At 49.7% G+C, this 21,425-nt stretch overlaps 1 protein-coding gene across 12 annotated transcripts in view; it reads right to left on the bottom strand.

Moving 5' to 3' along the window:
- DNM2 (dynamin 2) overlaps positions 1–14,272 on the bottom strand; it is an 87,730-nt gene extending 73,458 nt beyond the window's left edge. For all 12 annotated transcript variants that reach the window (XM_040240698.1, XM_040240693.1, XM_040240687.1 and 9 more), the window contains exon 1: positions 13,914–14,272. In XM_040240698.1, coding sequence (XP_040096632.1) covers positions 13,914–14,074 — 161 coding nt within the window. In that variant the 5' untranslated portion in view covers positions 14,075–14,272. The remainder of the gene's footprint in view (positions 1–13,913) is intronic.
- Between the last annotated feature and the right edge of the window lie 7,153 nt (positions 14,273–21,425).

Genomic DNA, 21,425 nt, shown 5'->3' on the forward strand with positions numbered 1-21,425 from the left:
AGTCAGGCTGAAAATGAGGGCATTCAAAGGAAGAAGGAAAACCATTCACAGATGACATGATCATGTCTACAGAATATGTTGAGGAATCTTAAAACTTAAAAAAAAAAAAAAGATAAATGAGTTCAGCAAGGTTGCAGGATGCAACATCAATATACAAAAATCAGTCATATTATTACACACTAGCAGTGAACAATCTGAAAATGAAATGAAGGGGGAAATTCCATTTAACAGCATGAAAAAAATTAATTAAGTACTTAGGGATAAATTTAACATGAAACTTCTACACTGAAAACTAAAATATATTGTTGACAGAAATTAAAGTCCTAAATAAATGGAAACACAGCCTGTGTTCACAGACTGGAAGACCTTTTGTTTTTAATTGGAGTATAGTTGATTTACAATGTTGTGTTAGTTTCAAATGTGTAGCAAAATGCATCAGTTATACATATATTCATTCTTTTTTAGATCCTTTTCCCATATAGGTTACTACAGAATACTGAGTAGGCGTCCCTGTGCTATACAGTAGGTCCTTATTAATTATCTGTCTTATTTGCCTGCAATACAGGAGACCCTGGTTCAATCCCTGGGTCGGGAAGATCCCCTGGAGAAGGAAATGGCTACCCACTCCAGTATTCTTGCCAGAATTCCATGGACAGAGAAGCCTGGTGGGCTGCAGTCCATGAGGTCGCAATGGGTGGGATACTATTGAGCAACTAACTCTTTCTCCTTTCACCTTTCATTTTAAATATAGCAGTGTGTATATGCTAATCCCAGTTTCCTAATTTATCCCTCCCCCAATGGAAGACTTAATATTGTTAAGATGGCAATACTCCCCAGATTGACCTGGAGATTCAACAAAATCCTCAAAACGTCAACAGCATTTTTTGCAATAATGAGTAAGTTGATCTTAAAATTCACATGGAAACGCAAGGGACACAGACTAGCCAAAACAAGCTTGAAAAAAGAACAAAGCTGTAAGACTCACACTTGCCAATTTCACAACTTATTACAAAGGTCCAGAAATGAAGACTGTGTAGTCCTGGCAGTAGGGGAGACAGAGACAGCAGCAGAATAGATTTGAGAGTCCATAAATATACTCTGGACTCTGCATTTACGGTCAACTGAGCTTTCTCTTTTTTTTTGGCTGTGCACTGTGCAGCTTAGGGGATCTTAGTTCCCTGACCAGGGATTGAACCCAGGGCCACAGCGGAGAAAGCCCCAGGGCCTACCCACTAGACCACCAGGGAACTCCTAATGGCCAAATGATTTTGAACCCAAGGCGCCAGAAATATTCAATGAGTAAAGAATGTTCTTTTCAACAACTGGTGCTGGGACAACTATTAATAGCTACAAGCAAAAGAATATCCAACTTCTACCCTACACCTTATACAAAAGTTAACTCAAAATGGATCAGAAATCTAGATGGAAGCACTACAACTACAAAATATTTAAAAGAAAATATGGACTAAATTTTCATGGATTAGTCAATGGCTTCTTGGGTATGATACCAAAAGCATATAAGTGACAAAAGAAAAAAAAAAGAAAGGGGACTTCCTTGGTGGTTCAGTAGTTAAGAGGCCACCATCCAATGCAGGGGACGTAGGCTCCATCCCTGGTCGGGGAATTAAGATCGCACTCTAGAGCCCAACAGCCGCAACTACTGAGCCCACTGGATGCGATTAAGACCCAACCCGGTCAAATAAATACATCAAAGGAAAAAGGAGAGGATTTCATCAAAATTTAAAACTTTTCTGCTTCAAAGGGCACAAGACAGTGAAAAAGCAACCTGCATAATGGAAGAAGACATCTGCAAATCATTTATGTCAGAAGGTCTCATTTTGACACCAGGTGTAAAGAATTTTTACACATCAATAATAAAAAGACAAATAACTTAAAAGTGTGACAAAGGATGTGAGCAGAGATATCTGCAAAGAAGATATACAAATGGCCAATAAGCACGAGAAGCTCGTCAGGGAAACGAGAAAAAAAACACCGATGAGCAAAAAACCACTTCACACCCACTAGGAAGCCGATAATACCACGTGCTAACGAGGTTGTGAAGAAATGTGAACCCTCCTACAGTGCTGGTAAGAATGCAAAATGATGCAGGCACTGTGGAAAACTGTTTAGGGGTTTCTCAAGATTACCGTATGACTCAGCACTTCCACTCCTTAGGTACAAACCAAGGAGGCATGCATATGTGCCCCCAAAATCTGGACGAAAATGTTTAGGAGAGCACAATTCCTATTAGCCAAAAGGTGGAAACGACCCAAATGTCCATCAACTCAGGACTGGAAAACACAAAGTGGTGTAAGCATAGAGTGGAATATTAAGCAGCCATTAAAAAGGAATGGAGTTCTGACAGATGCTACAATAAGGATGAACCCTGAACATATTAATGCAAAGTGAAAGAAGCCAGCCACAAACAGCTACAGAGTGCATGACTCATTGACAGAAATGTCCAAAGCAGGCAAATTCACAGAAAGTAGAGGAGCAGTTGCCAAGAAATGGGAGTGGAGAACGACCGTTTAGTGAGCACACAGTTTCTCTTCTGTTTTTTTTTTGGGGGGGAGCAGGTAAGAAAATGTTCTGAAATTAGATAATAGTGATCACTGCACAACTCTGAATTAGCTGGATGGTGCACTATTTTTTTCTTTTAACGATTTTTAAAGTCTTTTATTGCATGTTACAAGAGTGTTTGTTTTATGTTCTGGTTTTCTGACCATGAGGCATGTGGGATTAAGCTCCCTGACCAGGGACTGAACTTGTGTTCCCTGCATCAGAAGGCAGATTCTTAACCACTGGACCACAAGGGAAGTTCCAAGGTTAACTCATTAGTTGTGAGAAATGTTATTACACCCAAGTTAAGAGGTTAACATTAGGGAAAGATGGGTGAAGAGTATAAGGAAGCTCTCTGTACCAGCCTCACAATTTCTGTACATTTAAAGCTTACTTATTTTCTGTAAATCTAAAATTATTCCAAAATGAAAAATTCCTTTAAAAACAAAACCAAGGCAAAAATCTCTTGAGACACTGAGTAGCAAAGAGCTTGGGATGAGGGGATACATTCTGGTGAGATTTTGGACTATCAAAGACAGACTTGTGAATCCCCTGGTGGTCCAGTGATTAGAACTTAGCGCTCTCTGTGCGGGGGCCTGGGTTCAATCCCTGGTCAGAAGCTAAGATCCTACAAGCCCCAGGACCAGGCACCAAAAAAAAGAAAGAAAGAAAGAAAACCAAGATAGACTTAATTGTGGCATTTAAGGGGGTGGGGTTGGGGGGAATTGGGGACACTCACACATAAAAATAATGAAAAAGTATCTGGCAAGAGCCACAAGCTGATGAAGGTGGTTCCAAGCAAAGGGCAATCAATAGGAGCCCCTGCCTTATTCTTCCTATAGGAGAGAATCGTATTTCACAAGTAAAACAGTCCAAGAACTCTGGTAATTAAAAATCAGACCAGGACATCCTTTTGCCCGAGGGAATTCCAGGTGGGGCCTCCCCACCTCAGAAAGTGGCCCGCTCTGAGCTCCCTGGTGACCTGTGACAGGCGGTGCCACCAGAGCAGAGGCTGCCACAGCCCATTTCCGTATAAAGGGCTTCCGCCGAGACAGGGGAAGTAAGTGTTGCAAGCCAAGAGACGTGTCAGCCCAAACCACTGGCAGCCTCCCCTGAGCTCAGTCTGCGGTTCACAGCCCCCGATCTTGATTCATAGATCCCTGGGTCTCCACTGCCCCACCATCCAAAAAAGAACCATCTGAGGGTATCATCCTCCAAGCCACTGGCTGCAGGGCCTGCTGGGGGCTTTCTAGCCAAGGGGGGACTGTGACCCTCCAGAAGGGTCCTGGCCATCAGCACGGAAGACAGAGGCCCCATGGCTAGGACAGAAGAGGCTTGTCCCACACCCAGCATGGGGCTTCCTTCAGGGCTGGCCAGCCGTGCCAGGCCGTATCATCCAGCAGGCGGGCGTGACCCCAGCTGGGACTGTTCTTGCCTGCTCTGCAGACTCGCCTGCCGGCCTGCGAGTCCCTACAAACTCTTATCGCTGAGAAAATGTGTCATGGGGCAGAGTCTTCAGGGCGCCTCCACTTCTTCCATGGGTGTGAGGGTGTCATTGGCCCCTGGATATGTCTGATGCCCACTTGGCGACAACCTCTGGGTCTGTGGTCTGGGCAGGTTCAAGTTTAGCCAGAGAAGGTCTCCAGTGACAAACAGAGCAACGGTTCTCCACTGTGCTCCAGCACATGACTGGAATCCCCCTGGGAGTTTTCAGGGGGTGTCGGGAGGGGTCTGGCACTGGGCATCTGGCACAGACACTCATGGGGCTGCCAGACTCCAGCAGCTTCTTTTCCTTGGTTCTTGATCCAAGCAGGCACTTGGATCAAGAATGGGAAGGGGGGTGGGGGTGGGGAAAGTGTTAGGCACTCAGTTGTGTACAACTCTTTTGGGACCCCATAAACTGTAGCCCACAGGCTACTCTGTCCTTGGAATTCTCCAGGCCAATATACTGGAGTGAGTAGCCATTCCCTTCTCCAGGGGATTTTCCAGACCCAAGGATTAAACTTGGGTCTCCTGCACTGCTAGCAGATTCTCTACCATCTGAGCCAAGGGAAACCTCCTTCAAACCTTGGGGTCCTGCTGTGAGAAGATGCCAGCGCCTAGACTAAGGGGGACCCACTCCCGCCAGGGCCACCAGGCACCCAAGCAGGAAGCAAGAGTCGGAGGGGGTGGCTCACTGGAAACTGCTGAGTCTTAGCTCCCACCTCCCTGGGTCAGAGATGGGGGGCAGCTTGGCCCCATGTCATGGCTAGGAAGTCAGTCCAGAGAGATAGCCATGCCTGGCTGGCCCTGCCACCTTAGCCCTGTTATTACTCTGCAAACCAGAGCCCTCCTTGTAAGGGGATACACGTGCTTCTGTCCCCCCGGAGCACCCCAAACCCCTCTTCTGTTCTCGGTCCCACACGTCACGGGCAGGCTGTGAGCCCCCACAGGTAAGTCCCAGGGCTGTCCTCGGGCTCCTTCTCAGTGAACATCTGTGCAGTGAAGCTTATCCAATTCTGGTTTGGAGGGACATTCATGCAACAGATATTTGTGCTCCAACTCTAGGCCAGTCAGAGACCCCTGCCCCAGGGGACCTGCTGTCTGCAATGTGAGGAGACAAAACCACGAAACCACTGCAGGCCCCAATAAGAGCTCTGAAGGAGCCGTGCTGAGGCAGGCAGTCGAGTGACTGGGGTAGGTCAGGGCCAGCCTCTCAGGGAGGTGAGGTTTGAGCAAGGATCCACCCAAGAAAAGTGGGGCAGGACGTGGAGAACTCTGGACCAAGAGGAGACGTGGAGGAAAGAAGGGAAAGGCCCTGGGTAGGCGTGACCCTGGGGGGGGCGGGGGCGGGGGGCAAACAAGAGGTCATGTGGCTGCTAGGATGAGCTTGGGGGAGAACGGGAGAAGCGGGGGTGGGGAGGTGTTGGGGGCAAGTGGAGGACCTGGACTTTTACCCCAAGTGAGATGGGGGCCACAGAGGGCAGAAGAGGGACATGCCCAGACTCGGGTGTTCACAGGTGCCGTCTGGATGCTGTGGCAGAGGGTCAGGTGCCAGGGGACCAGGGCGGCGGTCCGGGCTGAGGAAGGGGTGGGAGGGGTGAAGAGGGCTGAGGGCACACTGCTGCGGGGGCTCAGGCAGGACTCTCTGGTCAATCCCGAGTCCACTCATCCAACCCAGGGGAGCAGCTGCTGGGAGGCATCCTGGCCTCCACACCCAGGCCTGGCCATCCGTCTCCCCACACGCTCCTCTCCCATGTCCTACACAGGTGCCCCTGTCCACGTGCAAATTCCGGGAGTGGGTGAACAGAAGCAGCCTGAGCATCAATCACCAACTGTGGGAGTATTACACAGCCGTGAAAAGGATAGGAGAGTGCCCTGTGGAAAACAGGCCCTGAGCTTTGAGCCAGGGCCCAAGCCAGGCAGGATGGGCACAAAGGTCTCTATTTACCTGTCTAGGCAGAGAGACCTACAGCCTCCTCTAAGAAGTACTCCCTGACCACCATTCCAATGCCAAGGCTCCCTAAGGGGCCTCTGCCTCCACTCCTCACTGAGATGTGCCTCCCTACAGAAGGACCCCTGGGGCCTCACTCACTGTGACATCCCCATTCAAACCCAGACTCTGCTGCTCACCATGGGGGCACCACTCTCCACTGAGAACAGATATGGGTAGGGTGAACAAGTGGGGAAGGACAGGGTTCTTCTGTCCTTCCTTGGCCTGCCCCATTGCCACCCCTTCAGCTGCCTCTCCAACAGTACACAGTGCCTGGCCCACGCCGAGTGCGCCAAGGCCAGAGAAAGTCCATTCAGTGCAAGAGGAAGAACAGAGCCGCACTCCCATCTCCCCCAGGGGAGGCAACTCAGGCGGCTGAGCCCAGGCACCAGACACCCCAGCAGGCACTGCAGGGACCCCACAAGGGCTTGGATTATTCCTCGAAACTTGGCCTTGTACCAGAAACTTCTGAGGCCATTGTGAAGTACAAATGCTGTGCTGGAGTGGAAACGACCTTGTACAGACCGAACCAAAGGGAAAAGGGGGGTTGGAGGGTCCATCAAAGCCAGGGGTAAGGACGCTACTCTAGATACGGGCAAGCAGGCCTTGGGGGAAGGGGACTCACATGCAGCTCGAGCCTCTGGGCTCTGGCCACTGGGGCAAACCTCGGTGACTCAGTTTCCCCACCAGGAAACAGAGATCAAGCCTTGGCCTCGAAGCGGGTGAGGTGACTGTGCCCAGGTCCCCGCCTGGATTGTGACAAACAGCACTCGTGACAGCACTGTCCTCTCTCATCGGCACGGCTGCAGTGACTCCCGCTGGACCCCGCCTTCATTCTCACCCTTCTAGGGAGGTCAGGAAGCTCTAAGCAGAGTTACAAACATTCCAACAGGGAAGGCCCGCTACGATGCATTGAGCAATGGAAAACAAGCTACTGAAAGATATAAACAGGGTAGTCCCAGTTCTGGAAAGAAGATGTGCCTGAAAAAGAAGCAACCCCAAACAGTGCTGCGTATTTTGTCTAAGCACCAGCACGTCCATTGGTATGTAAACAAGAGAGGGGTCTGGCAGGATATACCCCAAGCTGACGATGGCGTTCCCCTGTGGAGCTGGAAGGGAGGGACGGAGTGAGCAGTGTATTCTTCCTCCTGTGTCAGGGTTTCCCTTTTTCTGAGAATGTGGTCTTCAGTGTTCTATTTTTACAATTAAAATTCAGGAAAAGCAGACATCTGACAGGCAGTTTCCTGACCCTCATGTGCCCAGTTGGAGAAGGAAACGGCAACCCACTCCAGTGTTCTTGCCTGGAGAATCCCAAGACGGGGGAGCCTGGTGGGCTGCCGTCTCTGGGGTCGCAGAGTCGGACACGACTGAAGCGACGCAGCAGCAGCAGCAGCGTGTGCCCAGTGGTCTTGCCTTCGACTCAGTCCCCTTTCCACATCTGAGGGAGGCCCCTGCGGAGCCCTCTGCCTGGGACATCTTCCCAGGGGTCTTCAGGGGCTGGCTCCATGGCAGGGCCCATCCCAACTTCCTCATCTGAAGCAGCCCCTGCTCAGCCACTCTCTCACTCTCCATCATTTTCCTTGTACTTCTGTATCTTTAGAATGTGGCTGCTAATTTAACCATTCTGCTGGGCTCTGTCCATCTCGGTCCCCATTGGGTCCCCAGCACCCCGCAAGCTGTCAGACACATGGCTAATAGCCTCCAAAGATCCCCCAAACCAGAAGTCATTCCATTCGACAACCCAGCCCGACCCTGACCAAGCATCGTAGCGTCCACTAATGACCGGACTGTCAAAAGCCATGACCACACCTTGCCAGCCCCACTGGGCAGTGGGCTCTGAAGGAGGCAAGCTTGCCTCAGGCCCCACTCCTGCCTCCTCCCTGTGTGACTTCAAGCCGATTCCCTTCTCAGGCCTCAGTTTCCCCACCTGTAAAGCAGGGATGCGAAGAGTATCTGCCCCCCAGGACTCTGAGACCACGCAGTCAGACTACAGACCTAAGTCCCTGGGCCCGGCACCCGGTGATTCTTCACCAACACCAGCCCTTCCGGGTCATGAACATCCAGTAGCAGGTGAAACCGGAAGGGCCACCTCGCTCCCTGTTCAAGGTGAGGATGACTGCAAAGGGAGAAATCGCCAGCATCTCGCAGGCACCTCGCTGCCAATACTAACAGAAACCACAGACACACCGGGAAGGAGGAGTCTTTTCTCCCCAGTGTCATTTTGCTTTGGAGGCAGGGTGATTTTTTTTCTTTATTCAGATCGTTACTAATGGCCTATAAATATCTCATTATTGGCTTGCGTTTTTCCGAAGCTTTCACACAATAAGGGCTTAATTACAGCATGCGGTTGGCAACCCCAGTAAATTAAGGGTTAGCTGATGTCCCCATTTTTTTCCTGCGGTGGAGGGCCCTGTAATTTCAGGCATTTTCATTCAAATCGGGCAAAAGCTCGGCAGATGGGTCTCTGAGCCAAATGCACACACCAAAGAGACCCAGGGTTCTGTGCTGGGCCCAGCCCCTTCCACTCGCCCTACCTTTCAAAACTCCGAATCTAGAACCGTCCGAGAGGCCACCCTCTGTCCTTACTCACAATCAACTGGACTTATCACCAGGGGATTTCAACCCATGTACCTAGCGAGGGCCATTATCCCAGACAAATAACTCTGAAAAGCATTTGAGCAGCCCACAGCTGAGTTCTGGAGAAATCTGTCTTCCCGGTGATAAACATAACCCCCAAAGAGCAAAAAACAACCAACAATCATGTGGGGAGACAACCCACAGGTAGGGTTCGGAGCTGTACATTTTCCCAGGCTTTTTACTATGAAAATACCACTGTCTGGAATAAGATGGGGTCGCACGTCCACTTGGTCTGGGCCTTAATAGGTCTCACGCACTTCTTGTTGTTGCTGTTGTTGTGTAAGTCGTGACCAACTCTCTGCAACTCCACGGACTGTAGCCTGCCAGGTTTCCCTGTCCTCCAGTATCTCCTGGAGTTTCCTCATATTCACGTCCATTGAGTCGGTGATGCCATCCAACCATCTCATCCTCTGCCACCCCCTTCTCCCCTCACTTTCCTTCTGGGTCATTAAATCCTCTTCTAGATCACTCTGAGTAGCTGTTTTGCAGTGGGTTGTGTCTGGACACATTAGCTAGGAGTCAATTGGCTACTGCTGGGCCTTTCTGCTCCCGACTTCCCACCATCATACATGGAACGAACGTTAAGAAACTCTCACGGCCAAGTACTTGTTCACAGTCACCATTCCCACTTAGAAACAACAGGAACAGGCTCCCACTAGCATTTCAGGACCTGGTTTGCCAGCTGGTTCTAACTCATCCCCACAGCTCAAACTACATTGATAGAGGTTTAATAAGTGGCTGTGCTAAAAAGAGGCATTACTTGTATTAAAAACATAACTGCAAATTCCTTTTCTTTCAGAAAAGAGAAATTAACAACTGATCTTTGAGAGTCTCAACCCAGGACTGTACAAAATGGCACCAGTCTATTATTTTCACAAGGATTAGCTCGTTTGAAATCTCAGCCTGTTCCCAGGAGAGAGGGACCACACGATCCCCATTTTCCAGACAAGGAAACTGAGGCCAAGAAGTCAGGTTTTTCAGCTGATGGACGGCCACCTTCTCACGGGCGCCTTGGGATCCAGTTGGCCTGGTTACTACAGACCACACAGGCAAAAGCACTTTGGTTTTGCCCAACAGGAAGGGCCTTGGAAACAGCAGCTGTCATTTTCAAGCATCTCTGAACCCCCAAGATCTGTTAAGGAACAAACCAGTCCAAAGGGCAAACCGTGCACACAGCCCTCAGTCTGGCTGGAGAGTGAACCAACATTCATCTGACATGCATTCACCTGGCACCCACTGTGTGTACCAAGGGTGGCCTCTTGGTACAGTTCTCTCTCCCTGCAGGGATCCATCACCCAAGAGCGAATGGAAATGCAGCTGGAAACGGTTGCACCTGTGGGCAGCTACTCCTTGTTAAAAGAAAAATGGCACCAGGCCCACATGTGCTTAGAGGCACTACATTATCAAGGCAACACTGGAAATCAAAGGTGAGGGCCCAAAGCTTGCCCAGGACCAGGCATCCGAACAGCATGACTGGCAGTACTCCCTCTCCCCAGAGCAATCCCTGGCCCCCAGGGCTCCACGGGGCGTGCACCCCACCCCACTCCAGTATCCCACTAAGCTCATCTCCTCTCCTCTCCCACTGTGCTCAGCACTCTCCCACCTCAGGGCCTTTGCAGCAGTCATTCCCACAGCCTGGATGCTCTTCCTGCAGATAACACTGGTAAGTCCTCCCTTACCTCAAGTCTCTGCTCAAATGTCACCTTCCCACGTGGGCCTTCCCTGACTCTCCATTTAAAACTGTAAATTCAGACTTTCCTGGCGGTCCAGTGGTTAAGAATCTGTCTGCCAATGCAGGGGACACAGGTTCGATCCCTGGTCTGGAAGGATTCTACACACTTGCGTACAGGGGACAACAGAGCCCACACCACAACTACTGAGCCTGTGCTCAACAATAAGAGAAGCCACCGCAAAAAGAAGTCCGTGCACCACAATGAAGAGCAGCCCTGGCTCGCCACAACTAGAGAAAGTCCACACACAGCAACGAAGACCCAGGGCAACCAAAAATAAATAAATAAAAATTTTAATTAATTTTAAAAAATTTTGTTAAGAGATTTTAAATCCTCACTCCGCCCTCAATGCCTTAAGAGGTGAAGCACACCCAGCCTGGTGGCCTGCACGGGGCCCATGAGTAGACACTGTTAATAGCCCCACTCCCTAGCTGGGGAGACTGAGGCTCAGAAGCAAAGACTTAGGATCAAGACTCTGAGCTGGAGGACTTGACCTCTGCCTCCCTCTCTTGCTTGTCTCCCAAGCTGAGCTAACAGGTCTATTCTCACTCGGACCACGATCTTAAAAAATCCACTGGGAGGAGGCAAGGAAAAGGAGCAGCCATGCTCTAGGCACAGAGAGCCTGAAGACGTGCTCTCCTGTCTGTCCCTTGAAACCAGCCAGGAGATGCTCTGTGCGGGTCTAAGGTACACAGGAGGAAAGGGGTCCCTGGCTGCAGCACAGTTCAGCCACAGTCACAGAAAGAAGCAGCCGGGGGATTTAAAGCGAGGCCTGCTTGCCATCCCCCTGTGTCAGGGCTTTGTAGCCGAGGAGCCTTACCCACGCTCCATAAGTAAAAAGAAGTTGGCTTCGTTTGAGAACCCCCTATCCAAAGAGAGGCCTTTTCACAGCTTTGGTTCTCAAGCCCTGAGTCAATGCCCATAATGACGGATGCCACGCTGCAGGCTCAGGAGGAGGTTGCCACAGGAGCCAGCTCGGTAGCAGCTGGCAGTCACCAGGTTCCAGGATGGCTGGGAGGGAACAGTGAGGGACAGAGGGATCGATGAGAGGTGGGGATGGGAGAGAGACCCTGGGTTTCCCCAACCCAGAGACCTTGATCCTTCACTGAACAACCTCTTGTAAGAATGCTCAGCTCTTTGGGCCTCAGTTTTCTGCTCTAGAAAATGGGATCGTAGCAGTGCCAGCCTCACGAGGCTTCAGTTAAGTCCAGTGTGTAACTTCAGAGCACTTAATTCTGACTAGCTTTGGTTATTGATATGAAAGGAACCGGGGCTTCCCTGGTGGCTCAGCCAGTAAAGAACCCACATGCAAAGCAGGAGACCTGGGGTTGATCCCTGGGTCGGGAAGATCACCTGGAGAAGGAAATAGCAACCCACTCCAGTATTCTGGCCTGGGAAATCCCATTGACAGAGAAGCCTGAGGGCTACAGTCCATAGACTCACAAAGAGTTGACACGACTGAGCAACTAAGCATACACACACCCAGGAATGGAACCAGCCTAGTGAGCAACAGCCCCCTCCAAGGAGACCCACTAGGTGCCAGGCACTATACTAAGTAAGCACTTTTAACACACCATGTCACTGCATCCTTGCAAGTCCTGTTAAGGGTCCATCAGCCCTTTTTCTGGTGGGAAAACTGAGGCTCAGAGAGGTCAAACAACCTGTGCAAGGTCACGAGGCAGATGAAATGGACAGAGCTTTGCAGACACCCACCGGAAACCTGGGTAGGCAGGAGGATGGCCAAGCAGGGGACCCAGGCTGGGCTGATCCCAAGTCCACACCTTTCCGCCACAGTAGAAAGAGGGCATTTCGCCAGGGACACAGCAGCAAAGGAGGAAATTCATGCCGCTGGGAGCAAAACCCCAGGCCACTGTGAAGGCGGGGCGGGGCTGGGCACTCAGCTGGGCTCCACTGAGCGCCAGCCTGGTGGCCTTGGGCAAACAGCAAGTCTTTTCTGAGCTGAACCAAGAGAGAAGTCAGCTTGGGGGCTGCTGGATGAACCTCTTTAACACTGATAACAATATGAACATGATGATGACTGATGTTACCAGGGCTTCCCTGCTGGCTGAGCAGTAAAGAATCTGCCAGCAATGCAGGAGACACGTGTTCGATCCCTGGGTCTGGACGATCCCCTGGAGGAGGAAATGGTAACCCATTCCAGTATTCTTGCTTGGGAAATACCATGGACCAGGAGGCCTGGTGGGCTACAGTCCATGGGGTCGCAAAGAGTCAGACACAGGACTTCACGAGTAAACCACCAACCGCCATGACGTTATCATCTGGCAGCCACAGTCGCAAATGGAGCCCTTCCCAAAATGGAGAAGTGGGCCCCCATCTGGGAGGCAGAAGGAAAAGAGGTGGGGGGAGGAGAGGGGAGAGGTAACCACCCTCAGTGGCCACAGGGCCCATTCTCCTCCATTAGCTTTGTGAATCCTGGAAACAGCCCAGAGCGGAATTTGTCCACTGGACAGATGGGCAAACTGAAACTTCTCGGGGCTTCCCAGGGAAGGCTATATCCCAGCTTTTGCCACTGCAGCCTGATCGGGCCAGAAGTTCCTTCTCAGGATCCAAGGAGGATCCCCACCATGCAGGCTTCGGCTGGAGGGCTGGTCCCTATGTTCCAGGGCCCTGCAGGCAACCTGACATGGGCCAGGAAAGACTCCTGGAGAAAGTCTGCCCCCCCAGGGTCCTACTTCCAATTTAGAGGAGAGGAGTTCAAGTCTCACCCTTCAGCCCCCTTCTCTTCTGCAAGCTCCTCTCATCCCCTGCCCAGAAATGGGGTCAGGGAGACAAGAAGGACTGACACCATGACACAAAGACAAAAGGATCCACTTGAAAGCGAGAAGCCAGCGTTCGCCAGGCACCAAGTTGAAGAGGCAGCCCAGGAGAGCCAGACAACAGGGTCTCCCAGGCTCCAGCCAGCCAGTCAGACAGCACAGGCCAGCTGGGTAACCCAACAGAGGAAAAGCTAAGTCTGTGAGGGGTACGGATGGGCAACCAGACAGGACAGGGCCTTCTGGCTAGCTAGCCAGGCAGCAGGGGGCTGCCCTGCGGTCCTGGACAGATGGACAGCCAAATGGTGGTGGCGAGGAAGCCTATCCAGGACAGAGAGACAGCAAGCCAGACGACAGGAACTGCTCCAAATCAATGAACAGCCGGCCAGACCACGGGGATGGGCCCAGTAAATATCCAGGAGATAGGTTCAGGACAGACAGACAACCAGATGGTAGAATTCACCCACTAGAGCTGGGGGCCAGAGAGTCACAGGTCTTGCACTGCACTTCCTGGCCCACGCCCCCCAGCGCGTGGGACACCCCTTAGGTCTGGGCCGGCTCCCCAGCCCCTACAGGGAGTCCTCCACTCAGGGCGTCCCACAGGGCCCGACCCCTGTCCCCGTCCCGGTCGCGGGCACGCAAGCGCCGCAGTTACGCCGGCGGCGCAGGGCGCGCCATTCCCAGTCCGCCCTCCGTGCCGTAGGCCGCCGCCCGCCCGCCGTCGCCACCGAGCTCGCTCACCGGCCCACGAAGTTCTCGAGCACAGAGCTCTTGCCGGCGCTCTGGCCGCCCACCACGGCGATCTGCGGCAGGTCCAGGTGGCAGCTCTGGCCGATGGAACTGAAGGCATCCTGCAGCTTGTTGACCAGCGGGATCAGCTCTTCCATCCCGCGGTTGCCCATGGCGCCGGTGGCCCCGGCCCGCGCGACCCGCGCTCCTCGCCCGCCCCTGTCCCTCAACGACGCGGCCCCGCGGCGTCCGCGGCCGTTGCTCCCCTCCCGCCCGGACCTCGGCGCGACGCCCGCTCCCGGTTCGGCCTCACGGTCGCCGCCTCATCCGGTTCTCAAGCGACACCCGACCCGACCGACCTCCCGCCGGGGCCCTGGGGCTACGCCAAAAATCCTCGCACCAACTCCAATTGGCCGGCTGAGCTGTCACTTCTGCACACAAGCCAATGAAAGTGAGGTACGGGCCGATGGCCGAATGAGCCCTCCCCCTGGGACCTATTTTCTGATTCATTGGGCGCAAGAACTGTCGCTATTGTGCAAGAGCCAATAGCAGCGGCAAGCGAGTTGGCTCGGCCGGGAGGCGGTGTTTCGGGAAAAGGCATGTTGGCCCCGCCTACTAAGGGGTGTTCCCGGATAGAAGGAGCATCCGCCAGTCTTATTGGCAGGCAGACCCACCAATCAATAAGGCTGGCCAATGATACTAGGGATCGGTTCCTCGCTTGACTCTATTTAGTTCCCTAAAATTTTCCCATTGGTTTATATAAATATCACTCCTTCTATCACCCAACAAGTCAAAGAGGGTGGGATTTAACATCCAAATCTTGACTCTGATTGAAAGTTGTATCTGTCCATCAAAGAACCCCCCCCCCCACCCTTCCCGTTCTAGTTTGTGAATGTTGTATGTCAAGTAGGGTCTTCTGGAGCAGAGGAGAGTACGCGGCAACGCGCGCCGCCTAGTGGTAGGACTCAGTGCTGATAGTCACTTGTGTTTCTGGGCTCTAAAGAAAACTACAAGTCTCAGAATGCATCTCAGCCCGCGAGCTTGCAAATCAGCTCCCTGCGCGGGGTCCCGACATATTTTGAAGGTCCCAATATACTTTGATATGCAGATGTCACCACCCTTATGGCAGAAAGTGAAGAGGAACTAAAAAGCCTCGATGAAAGTGAAAGTGGAGAGTGAAAAAGTTGGCTTAAAGCTCAACATTCAGAAAACTAAGATCATGGCATCCGGTCCCATCACTTCATGGGAAATAGATGGGGAAACAGTGGAAACAGTGTCAGACTTTATTTTGAGGAGCTCCAAAATCACTGCAGATGGTGATTGCAGCCATGAAATTAAAAGACGCTTACTCCTTGGAAGAAAAGTTATGACCAACCTAGACAGCATATTCAAAAGCAGAGACATTACTTTGCCGACTAAGGTCTGTCTAGTCAAGGCTATGGTTTTTCCAGTGGTCATGTATGGATGTGAGAGTTGGACTGTGAAGGCTGAGCGCCGAAGAATTGATGCTTTTGAACTGTGGTGTTGGAGAAGACTCTTGAGAGTCCCTTGGACTGCAAGGAGATCCAACCTGTCCATTCTAAAGGAGATCAACCCTGGGATTTCTTTGGAAGGAATGATGCTAAAGCTGAAACTCCAGTACTTTGGCCACCTGATGCAAAGAGTTGACTCATTGGAAAAGACTCTGATGCTGGGAGGGATTGGGGGCAGGAGGAGAAGGGGACGACAGAGGATGAGATGGCTGGATGGCATCACCGACTCGATGGACGTGAGTCTGAGTGAACTCCGGGAGTTGGTGATGGACAGGGAGGCCTGGCATGCTGCAATTCATGGGGTCACAAACATTCGGACACAACTGAGCAACTGAACTGAACTGAACTGAACTGAATATATTTTGAAAGTCAAGCGGTTAGTGGTTCCTACGGAGAGGTAGTCTAGCGAGGCCACGGTGGCTCCCACTTTCATTCCTAAGTCATGTCTCCATGCCCTTGCAAACGCCGTACTCTCTCCTTGGAACACCTTCTGCTCAGGCCTTTCTTGATGCAGCTAATGCTCCAACGTTGTCCCCCTACATCTTCAACCTTGGCCCACCTTGGATCTTTTTGAGTACCCGGTGAAACTCAACAGATCTTCTCCCTAGGAAAAGACATGTTATTTTGCAGGCAAAATGGAGGGTTCTGAGAACTGGGACTCCTGATCATGTGGAAAAGAGGCCAGGAATAATAGGTGGAACGAACTTTAAGACAAGTGATTTGATTACTCGGCATAGACAAGCCAGAGAGAAGTAGCTCAGTAAGGAGTTAGGAGCAAAGGAGGTGGGGAAGTAGTCTGACTGGGCCAGGCAGTAACAGGGGAATGGAGAAACAAGGGGTAAGAGAATGACAGAGTGGAATTGCCTTCTTCATGACCCAAAACTGCGGGTCTCAGAGACAAGCAAAAAGACTGACAGTGTTTGGCATTGCAGCCTTGACTACAGTGGCAGAAACTTGAAATACCCTAATTGATCATCCATGGAGCTCATTAAATACTGTTTATCATCCATAAACAAAATTGAGTAAATTTTCATGTACTAAAGTGTAAACAATTTGAGATACAGTATACTAAGAGCAAGGTTGAGGGGAAGCAAGGTACATGGAGAAGGAAATGGCAACCCCCTCCAGTACTCTTGCCTGGAGAATCCCTTGGACAGAGGAGCCTGGTGGGCTACAGTGCATGGGGTTGCAGAGTCGGACATGACTGAGCGACTGATACACAAAATTGAGGAGCTACTTGATGGCGCAGGGTACACTTTATCTACTGTCCCATCTCCTGCAGGAAGCTGGCCTTGGGCAAATAAAAGGTTAAGTTGTTTACTGGCCAAAAAAAAAAAAAAAAAAAGAGCAAGGCACAGAACAGAATGTAAAAGATGCTGAGATTCATAAAAAAGAATGTACACATGGAAAGTTTATGGATACACAAATTGAGAAAAAATGTTGCATTTTTATGATATTTGACTATACATCCTTCTACATGTGTTATGTTTCAATTTAAAAACACCGCAGCTCAGAGCACCAGCTCTGTAACTGGCCATATCTGGATTAGATCCTGGGCCTGTTTCTTTGCTGGGTGATAATGACCAAGTGAGTTCATTTCTCAGTTTCCTTATCTGTAAAATGAGAAACCATAAGTTTGCAAAAGTTAAATCCATTTGACAACTGTTTAGAACAGTGCCAGGCATGGTGTAAGCACCTTCTTTGTTGTTTAGTCAGCTAAGTCCTGTCCAACTCTTTCGAGATCCCATGGATTGTAACCTGCCAGCCTCCTCTGTCCGTGGGATTTCCCAGGCAAGAATACTGTGGTGGTGGTGTAGTCGCTAAGTCGTGTCTGACTCTTGTGATCCCATGGACTGTAGCCTGCTAGGCTCCTCTGTCCATGGCATTCTCCAGGCAAGAATACTGTAGTGGGTTTTCATTTCCCTCTCCTGGAGATCTTCCTCAGGGATCTTCCTGGCCCAGGGATCAAATCCACGTCTCCTGCATTGGCAGGCCGATTATTTACCACCGAGCCACCTGGGAAGCCCCGTAAGCACCTTCTGGATCACATGTATTATCATCACTGTGTTTACCGACAATGAAATTAAGCCACAAGTTTGAAGAGTCAAGGCTAAGAGCCAGACCTCTGGAGCCAAGCAGCTACTTCCTTAATGGTGACCTTGAGCAAGCGATTTCCCCCTCTCTGGACTTGTTTCCTCATCTACTAAAAGGGGAAGACAAGAGTCCTCACTCCACCTAGCCCCCAGGATGGCTTGGGGGTCTGAGTCACAGGAAAGGGATGCAACTCCCACTCTAGGCATTACCTACAAGTTGGGTTCCCAGATACCAGTGCTGCTATGGTTACTTATTATTGTCACTGGGGGTGGGAGTGGGGGACCATGTGCCTGTCAACTACAAACTGGTCTTTGCCAAGGGCATTGATCATCTGCCTCTGCAGAGATTAAATCTTTGCTGCTGCAGCTGTTGACCTTCAACCTTCCCTGAAAGGAATCCAGGGTGCAGAATGAGGCCCTTCATGCACCAGGGAAACTGGTGGAACAGGTCTTTAGGTTGTTATTGTTCAGTGGCTAAGTTATGTATGACCCTTTGTGGCCTCATGGACTGCAGCACACCAGGCTTCCCTGTTCTTCATCATCTCCCGGAGTTTCCTCAAACGCATGTCCATTGAGTCGGTGATGCCATCCTAACATCTTACCCTCTGTCACCCCATTCTCCTCCTGCCCTCAGTCTTTCTAAGCATCAATGTCGTTTCCACTGAGTTGGCTCTTCATATCAGATGGCCAAATTATTGAAGCTTCAGTTCAGCATCAGTCCTTCCAGTGAATATTCAGGACTGATTTCCTTTAGGATTGACTAGTTTGATCTCCTTGCAGTCCAAGGGACTCTGAGAGTCTTCTCCTGAACCACAATTCAAAAGCATCAATTCTTCAGCACTCAGCTTTTTGTATGGTCCAACTCTCACATCCATACATGATTACTAGAAAAAACATAACTTTGTCTAGACAGACCTTTGTGGCTAACTGATGTCTCTGCTTTTTAATACACTGTCTAGGTTTGCCATAGCTTTTCTTCCAGGGAGTAACTGTCTTTCAATTTCATGGCTGCAGTCACCATGTGTAGTGATCTTGGAGCCCAAGAAAATAAAATCTGGCACTATTTCCACTTTTTCCCCATCTATTTTTCCAGTAGTCTTATCAGGCCACCTGATATAAAGACCTGACTCATTGGAAAAGACCCTGATGCTGGGAAAGATTGAAGGCAGGAAGAGAAGGGAATGACAGATGATGAGATGGTTGGATGGCATCACTGACTTAATGGACATGAGTTTGAACGAGCTCTGGGAATTGGTGATAGACAGGGAAGCCTAGTGTGCTGCAGTCCATGGGGTCCCAAAGAGTTGGACATGACTAATGGACTGAGCTGACTGATTTGCCATGAAGTGATGAGACTGGATGCCATGATATTAGATTTTTGCAAGCTGTATTTTAAGCCAGCTTTCTCACTCTCCTCTTTTACCCTCATCAAGAGGTTCTTTACTTCCTCTTCACTTTCTGCCATTAGAATGGTATCATTTGTATATCTGAGGTTGTTATTTCTCCTGGCAATCTGGATTCCAGCTTGTGCTTCATCCAGGCCAGCATTTCTTATGATGTAATCTGCATATAAGTTAAATAAGCATGGTGACAATATACAGCCTTGATGTACTCCTTTCCCAATTTTGAACCAGTCTATTGTTCCATGTCTGGTTCTAACTGTGGCTTCTTGACCTGCAAACAGTTTTCTCAGGAGACAGGTAAGGTGGTCTGGTATTCCCATCTCTTTAAGAGTTTTTCAGTTCGTTGTGATCCACACAGTCAAAGGCTTTAGCATTGTCAATGAAGCAAAAGTAGATTTTCTGGAATTCCCTTGCTTTTTCTATGATCGAATGGGTGTTTGCAATTTGATCTCTGGTTCCTCTGCCTTTTCTAAATCCAGCTTATACAACTGAAAGTTCTCAGATCATATACTTCTGAAGACTAGCTTGAAGGATTTTGAACATTACCTTGCTAGCACGTGAAATGAGTGCAGTTGTACAGTAGTTTGAACATTCTTTGGCACTGCCTTTCTTTGGGATTAGAATGAAAACCCCTCTGCTCCACAATAAGAGAAGCCAGTGCACTGTAACGGAGAGTAGCCCCTACTTGCTGCAACAGAGAAAGCCCTCCCACAGCAGGGAGACCCCGCAGAGCCAAAAGGAAATAAATAAAAGCAACGGTATTTCTCTTCCCTTTGCCCAGGCTCTCAGGGAAGGAAAAAAAAAAAAAAAAACACTGGGAAGCAGAGCAAAAGTCTTTTGAACTCAAGCAGAAAAGACTTAAGATTTTTGGTTCAGTCTTTATGTAAAAGCTCACTTGTAAATGAACTATTTTAACTGACTTGAAAGTAAGTACTTACAAATTAAATCTATAGAAAATTGAACAAGATAAATTTTAGGATCCATGATCTGGGAAATAATCCAGTATTGAGTTGATATTTGCTACTGAAGATGGCTTCAGTTTGTTGCTTTGATTAATGGAGACATGTCTAGAGTTATCAGTGTTAAGTATAATATTCCTGTTGTACCTAGGTTTCAGTTCAGTTCCATTCAGTTCAGTCGCTCAGTAGTGTCCGACTCTTTGCAACCCCATGAATCGCAGCACACCAGGCCTCCCTGTCCATCACCAACTCCAGGAGTTCACTCACACTCACGTCCGTCGAGTCGGTGATGCCATCCAGCCATCTCATCCTCTGTCGTCCCCTTCTCCTCCTGCCCCCAATCCCTCCCAGCATCAGAGTCTTTTACAATGAGTCAACTCTTCGCATGAGGTGGCCAAAGTATTGGAGTTTCAGCTTCAGCATCATTCCTTCCAATGAACACCCAGGACTGATCTCCTTCAGGATGGACTGGTTGGATCTCCTTGCAGTCCAAGGGACTCTCAAGAGTCTTCTCCAACACCACAGTTTAAAAGTATCAGTTCTTCGGCGCTCAGCTTTCTTCACAGTCCAACTCTCACATCCGTACATGACCACTGGAAAAACCATAGCCTTGACTAGACAGACCTTTGTTGGCAAAGTAATCTCTCTGCTTTTGAATATGCTATCTAGGTTGGTCATAACTTTTCTTCCAAGGAGTAAGCATCTTTTAATTTCATGGCTGCAATCACCATCTGCAGTGATCTTGGAGCCCCCAAAAATAAAGTCTGACACTGTTCCCACTTTTTCCCCATCTATTTCCCATGAAATGATGGGACAGGTGCCATGATCTTACTTTTCTGAATGTTGTGCTTTAAGCCAACTTTTTCACTCTCTTCTTTCACTTTCATCAAGAGGCTTTTTAGTTCCTCTTCACTTTCTGCTGTGAGAGTGGTGTTATCTGCATATCTGAGGTTATTGATATTTCTCCCAGCAATCTTGATTCCAGCTTGTGCTTCTTCCAGCCCAGTGTTTCTCATGATGTACTCTGCATATAAGTTAAATAAGCAGGGTGACAATATACAGCCTTGATGTACTCCTTTTCCTATTTGGAACCAGTCTGTTGTTCCATGTCCAGTTCTAACTGTTGTTTCCTGACCTGCATATAGGTTTCTCAAGAGGCAGGTCACGTGGTCTGGTATTCCCATCTCTTTCCGAATTTTCCATGGTTTATTGTGATCCACACAGTCAAAGGCTTTGGCATAGTCAATAAAGCGGAAATAGATGTTTTTCTGGAACTCTCTTGCTTTTTCCATGATCCAGCGGATGTTGGCAATTTGATCTCTGGTTCCTCTGCCTTTTCTAAAACCAGCTTGAACATCAGGAAGTTCATGGTTCACGTATTGCTGAAGCCTGGCTTGGAGAATTTTGAGCATTACTTTACTAGTGTGTGAAATGAGTGCAATTATGTGGTAGTTTGAACATTCTTTGGCATTGGCTTTGTGATTGGAATGAAAATTCACCTTTTCCAGTCCTGTGGCCACTGATGAGTTTTCCAAAT

This window comes from Oryx dammah, unplaced genomic scaffold (assembly GCF_014754425.2).
Source record: "Oryx dammah isolate SB20612 unplaced genomic scaffold, SCBI_Odam_1.1 HiC_scaffold_5, whole genome shotgun sequence".
Classification (NCBI taxonomy): Eukaryota; Metazoa; Chordata; class Mammalia; order Artiodactyla; family Bovidae; genus Oryx; species Oryx dammah.